The sequence below is a fragment of the Fomitopsis serialis genome (assembly GCF_022376445.1).
Source record: "Fomitopsis serialis strain Sig1Antser10 chromosome Unknown B0H18scaffold_111, whole genome shotgun sequence".
Classification (NCBI taxonomy): domain Eukaryota; kingdom Fungi; phylum Basidiomycota; class Agaricomycetes; order Polyporales; family Fomitopsidaceae; genus Fomitopsis; species Fomitopsis serialis.
This window is the reverse complement of record NW_025955071.1, coordinates 112160-118509: the sequence shown is the minus strand read 5'-3', so window position 1 is coordinate 118509 and position 6350 is coordinate 112160. Positions and strand designations below refer to the sequence as shown.

The 6350-nt window shown below is 56.2% G+C and overlaps 2 protein-coding genes across 2 annotated transcripts; both read right to left on the bottom strand.

Moving 5' to 3' along the window:
• Positions 1-289: 289 nt before the first annotated feature.
• Positions 290-1713, bottom strand: B0H18DRAFT_58764 (uncharacterized protein). Its single transcript, XM_048038678.1, has 3 exons — positions 1242-1713; positions 1087-1173; positions 290-1031 (listed from the first exon to the last, which is right to left on the bottom strand). The coding sequence occupies exons 1-3, from the start codon at positions 1626-1628 to the stop codon at positions 390-392; spliced, it is 1116 nt and encodes a 371-aa protein (XP_047887935.1). The 5' UTR covers positions 1629-1713; the 3' UTR covers positions 290-389.
• Positions 1714-1817: 104 nt separating this feature from the next.
• On the bottom strand, positions 1818-3836 carry B0H18DRAFT_1037102 (uncharacterized protein). Its single transcript, XM_048030383.1, has 5 exons — positions 3281-3836; positions 3202-3254; positions 3100-3177; positions 2467-3037; positions 1818-1870 (listed from the first exon to the last, which is right to left on the bottom strand). The coding sequence occupies exons 1-5, from the start codon at positions 3357-3359 to the stop codon at positions 1866-1868; spliced, it is 786 nt and encodes a 261-aa protein (XP_047887934.1). The 5' UTR covers positions 3360-3836; the 3' UTR covers positions 1818-1865.
• Between the last annotated feature and the right edge of the window lie 2514 nt (positions 3837-6350).

The following is a 6350-nucleotide window of genomic DNA, read 5'->3' as shown; positions in this document are numbered from 1 at the left end:
CTAAGGTGATTTGTCTTCGTGGCCTCGTGGAGGGCCACTGAGAGCAGCCTCATGATGTGCCGTACTAACGACAGAAGCTGCTGCACACAGGGTCATACAGGAGAGCCCTGGTGGTTGATACAGCTCTTGAGCTTGGATCGGAATTGCGACATCCTACGCATGTAGCTTAATTTCCCGGATACTCGAAGGCGCAGGAGTCCCAGGAAAGGCGGCGTTCAGAACAGCTCATTAGCGCTCGCTGTGGCGGCAAAGTTCCTCAGTCGATCGAGGTGTCCCACGGCCTCTGTCAGGTCGGAATGCGCTAAGTACTCTCCTTCAACGCCCTCTACGCGGAACATAAAACACATTGAACCCAACAAAACAGCACTGAACATTTACGTCGCCGCCAGTCATGGCCCGCGCACTAGGCCCAGCATGACCGCGACCTTGTAGAATTCCCCTCCTTCCTTCCTCCCGTGCTTGCGCTCCGGTCCCAACTTCCGACGTACGGCATCCTCAGGCAAGCGTTGTGCATCGGTCTTGCATTCTACCTTGGTCGGTGCGGATATGGCCTGCTCGCAGATCGGACAATCGATCCAGTCGCAAGCCCGCGGGCAGCTGGGGACGTCTTTTCTCTGCCCCCATCGCTGGGACGGTGCATCTACGGTGTCGCACCGTGTTTCAGGCTGACGAGGGGCGTGGGTGTCTAGACATCTTCCACTCAAAGCACTCGAGCTGGAATCTCGTTGAGGGCGAGCGGACGTCTTCGCATGGTGAAGACCTTTCCTGCGCCTCGGTTTAGAGTGTGCCTTGTGCCGTCTGGCAGCGGTTTTGGAGGCGATATTCATCGTCGAGTGGGAGGAAGTGTCGCTTCCCTTCTGGTCTGCTACGGGCGTGCAGAACGGGCAGTCGATCCAATCACAATCGCGCAAGGGCCCGTAGGGGACACTGAGTGTGTCCACCTGGCGAGCGTCGCGACCACGACTGCAGGCCGTCTCGGAGGATGTCTCCGAAGCATCTGACGTGTATGGGGAGTTCGTCGCTAAACAAAACTGGGGGTCCTGTAAGCACATTGACAGAAGTTGGGTCCACGTTCGGTGTACTCACCATGTCATCCAGGTCGATCTGAGAGTGAATGGCTTTGACTTGTGTCGTATCACCTAGTCGCGGCAGCAGAAGCGGCCGCGTAGCCGTCTGTACGCGATCGACGAAGGTACACTAGGTGAGCACGAAGCATAATACGGTTACATATGGTCGCTCACCTGGCGATCGTTGTTGACCGTATTTGTTTCCTGGCTCCGCAGGCACACACGGCCTTCCCGAATGTCCCATTCGCGATCTACGATGGCGGATATATTGGCTCTATCGACCTTCGCCGGGCGCATTGGTCGTGGTGCCGCGAGGACGATTGGGTCGACGAGGGAAATACCAGGGCTCAAGAGCCCCATGGCCATCTGTTGTGGTGGTTCCATGTAGCGCAACCCGCCGCAGTCTGGGACGCGTTGCGAATGGGAATGTTGACGGGGATACGCTGCGGCCACACTCGGGGGAGTGGCGTTGCCTCCAAGAGCGTCGCGCTGGGCCTCCTCGGGCTTCATGAGGGACTCCGGACTGCTCGTGTACACATCGGTGTACTGCGGGCCACCCATCGAAGGTGGAACAGCAGCTGGTTCGGCCAACGCCACATTCGCGAGGTTCAGGTTCGCGTCCGCGTTGACGTTTGTGCCGCGTCTGGCAAGTGAGAGCAAGTATACCGCGCGCATTGTAGGCTGATGAGATTGATAGGGTTGTTTTGGCGTCCTGGGAAGGTTTGTGCCGCGAGACAGTTGTCGTCGTCGGGGACAAAGACGGGGATATGCAACTCGAGTTCGGGTTGGTGGCGGCCTTTATGCTGGGCGCTTACGCGATGGTGGCCCAAGCCACACCGGCCGGCGGCAAGCTATGTGGATATCGCCTCGGCGCAGATTGGGTCTCCCGCAAGTGTTGTGCGGTGGTCGGCGACTGACGTTGGATCACGAAGATGGGGATACGCTCAGACAGTGGTCCGGCCGAGTTACATGACCAAGTTCTTAGCTATGCATAGCGGCTATGTTCGTCATCGAGCACATCCAGGCGTTTGTGAACGGGGAACGGTGGTCTTCAAAACATAGTAATCACTTGAACCGATGGCTGGCTACCCCAAAACAAATACAGTTCTACCCGACAAGCCGCTGACAAGATTTATCCTCGCTTCTCCGCTCACCGGCGACAAACTCCCCATCTCTTATATCATACCCACAACCCTGCGTATTCAACGTACTCTCCCTAAGCCTGGCCACCACTTCGACCAGCCGATACCCGAATCACTCGCGCAATCCGACCAGTCCTGGGGTGATGCGGTTCACGTACGACGGCGTCTTGTCATCAAAGAGCGAAGTGCTCTCGGCTCCCTCGTCTGACACGCCTTCGTGCGCCGGTGCGAGCGCCACACTCGGGGGTCCTCCGCACGGGGTTTCTCCAGCAATGGATCCTCGCCAGCACTCCCGACCATCTTCTCAGCCTCCCGCCACAGCGCATGATACCGCATGGCAACCGCCTTCGCCTCCTCCGATGGGCCCATATCACGTTCCATTATCTCGACGTTCGGCGTCGACCCCTCGATGTGCAGGTAGTCGTAACTACCAAGCGCGGCGGTGCAGACGAAATCGTCGGACGCTTCGTAATTGGGCGCCGGAGGAGACTGCCACAGGACTCTGGTGACCTGCTTCCGTTCACCGGCGTACTCGAGCCATGACGGGCCATGAGCAAGGCTCGGCCTAAATGGTTCGAGGTCTGCGCGACCACCGGAGATGTTTCCCAGCCCAACTTCGGGCATAGCGATCCAGACAGGGTTAAGGATCGCACCCCTGGGGAGCCTGAAGGCCTCAAGGTTGCTTCCGCTGGCGAAGGTGGAGCGATACCCAGAGCGAGCGGTGTTGCTACGGATTGGGTTGAAGACGGCCCCTCCAGACAAGGGCAGCGGTGCTTCAATACGACGAGTCGCAAAGTCATCAGATCCTGGGTGTCCAAGGGGAAAATCCTATCGTGTCATCCCGGTGAGTACATATGCATTTACGTCTGCATGTTGTCATTCCGACTCACGGGTTTGGCTTGACTGTCTGTCGTATATGCTTGTGTGCTCCAGGAGCTCGTCGACGTGGTCTCCAAAGATGTGCTGCGCTAATGTCGGAGTCCTGTAGTAACGACGCGCGACTGGGATATGGCGGGCATATCATTGACGTGTTCCCTGGACGTTGCTTTGGTGGAATGTAGGGGGTAATACTGGGGGTGGCGTCTCCAATGGGTATTATGGGAGCCCGCAGGTAAGAGCCGTTGTGATGAGGATGAGTGGTCGACAACATTGTGTATTGATGCTGTGAAGCTAGAACGTATACGCTTGTGTGATGCAATGCAGAGCGCGGAGCAATGGGGACACACAGTCGAGGTAAGTGCGAGGACAGTATCGGTACGCGACTGTGGCTGCTGGTCCTTTATGTTCGGGCGCCAAACGCCACGCGAAATGCCGGGGCTCTTGGACTATGCCTTTACAGCTAGTTGCAGAACATTAGGCGCAGACGAACGCGCGCGACATATGATGACAAATAGGCGCTATCCACACGAAGACGTCGGTTGACCCACCTCACCACACCTCGCACCACCATGTTTTTGCGTTGCATCGATTGTCCTGCAGCAACCGTCATGAGAGACATGTCTTGCGACTCGCTGAACACGATCCCGTGGACGCCTTGCAGGAGTACCGGCCAGTGCCCGCAGACAATTGAACGTGTATCTGCCTTCTACACCCAGGTCTACGACGTCTGTCGGACTCGTCCATTGTAGCTGACTGCAAGCAGTGGTGTAGGGGAGGCATTATTGCATTGTTACTACTCTCAATGGAATATACATTAATAGAGTGTCCGAGGAACGTGACCGCGTCGCTATTGCTCGGTACAGGTGCTAGTGCAGACGACTGTGAAGCCGCAAAAACATGATGGTGCAGAAGTGGGTGAACCAACGTCAACTGTGGCGCGGCCAAGGCGCGGCGCTTATTTGTCATCATATGTCGCGCGCGTTCGTCTGCGCCTAATGTTCTGCAACTAGCTGTATCGTCCTCAAGGCTGAAGAAGCTGAAGTTTTACGAGTGCTCAACAGTGTAGGCATACTCCTCTTGTGTCATCTAATGGGGCTCGTGGTCTCGACGAGGTGATTTCATAAGACATTTGTATCCCCGCTAATGCTTGGGCCTTATTTCTCAATCCGGAACTGGCGCAATCACCGACAGCAGTCCCGCGACGGACATACCAGCCTCAGTTCCGATCCAAGCCAGTCTCAGCCGCCTTTAACGTCGATGAGATCAAAGCCCATCCCACCCGATGCACTGCACCGAGAGGTCGAGGAAGCTGTGCCAGGGCCCTGGGGTTCCGTCGCGTGTATGTTCCGAAATATGATTCGTCGCTCAAGTTACCATTGGAGCATCTCAGCTGATATCTCTGAGATGTCGTGGGACTCTCCCAGCCGCAGCGAGGCGAATTCATGCTGCAGGATGGACCGTGGACGAACACTCAAGCGCTCAGGCGGAAGCCTTTGGGCCGGAACATGTCACTTGACTTGCACAGCCCGCGTTTTCCCTCAAGAGAGAGGATGTCGGTGAGGTGGCTCTGTGAGCATACCCTTCCGCGTGCCGCCTCACGGATTCGTCGCGCTAGCATGCACTCGACCCGCGACTTAGCAGACTCCCTCCCGCACGTCTTTCCCTGTGTCAGGCAAGACTCTGCTCGTAACGAGATTCCCATCGCTATCGACGACGGTAGGTACTCTCGTTCTGCGGCCGGTAGATAATCACAGCAACGTGAATGAAGCGCTCTGACAAGTTACATAACACGTCATGACAAGTTACATAGCACGTCACTCTGCACCGTCACCTAAGACCACCATCGCAAGCGACCTGATCAACAACATCAACTGGATTACACACCTGCTTCCAAACGCACACCAGATATTCGGCAAGTGGGCGGACCATCCGGAGCTGCCAATGCTATACGATCTACAGCATGTACGTTTGTTGACTGGCTCATATGGTGTCCTGCTCACTTCAATTTTGCAGTGAACGCGTTTGTCGGTCAGAGAGCGGGTCGAGCTCTGCGCCGTCCTGGACCGCAATCCAGACCTTCTGCGCCATTTCTGGTGTGCTGCGTTCGGAATCTGATCTGTCAAAGCTCGCGCTCATCTACATAAAGGTTTCAATTCTATCCGCAGGCCGGTATCCTAGTTACGATGAGCGGCCCCAAAGATTTGCACGAGGAAATCACCGGAGGCGTCACAGACGGCTGGAAATGCCTACTTGACGACCATGTGCAGAGCGTTTTTCAAGAATGTATAATTCAGGCAGCACGCAATGTCGATCAGCCTAACACAAAGAAGGTGCCGGATGGCATCGTCCAGGTGCGGATCAAGCTGCCCAAGAAGATTGTACGTGATCCTTTTATCGAGAAGAGAATGAGTGTAGTGGACGCGGTGATCCACGAGACCGCTACGGCGCAGACGAACATCAACATGATGCACAAGGTGAATGAGATCGCTTGATTGTGTGTGTCCTGTGTAGTTGATAAGACCGCAGACTTTCAGGGCTATGATTCGTCACACCGACGCCGACAGTGAGTCGGATGAGGAGCCCGGCCCTGTCCCACAGCGGAGGCCGCCAAACTCCGTAGAAGTTCTTCCGAACGTCTTCTCTGTGGTTTCGGTTTGTGAGGGTCCCCACGATTACCTCGTCCCTGAGCATTTACGCCAGGAGGGCATCTACCACCTGCCGATCGATGCCGACGCCCCCCATGCCGATGGCATCCTTTGCGGGCCCATCGCTTATGGCCCGAGGGTATACGTCGGCGCGCTACGGGCATACTGGTACCTGTTGCAAGGCGGTGGCGACGCCCAAGCGGTCTCCGATGAGCTGGATAAGAGGGTGCCTCTCGATGGATGTGTGATCGTTGATGATCCGGCAGACTGGGCTAAACAAGGGCTTTGCACTGTAAGTTCAAACAGTCTTCTGTGATCCTTACTGACCTGTTTCCTAGGTCATGAAAACTTCATACGAATCGGCCCGCGATCACCAGGTGTACACCGAGTTCATGGAACGATACAAACACTGCGCTAGGCTTATCCTCAAGGCGATGCGCATGTCCGCACTGTTTGCCGAGCTGCACAAGGAAGAATATGTTCGCCCCTTCACCGTCGACACCAACAAGTACGACTTGAATGTCGAGCACAACCCAGTGGAGCTCGTCGTGGAGCGTATTCTGACCGGGGCCATGAACCTCGCCATGTCGCGCTTCGAGTCGGAGGAGACACAGAAG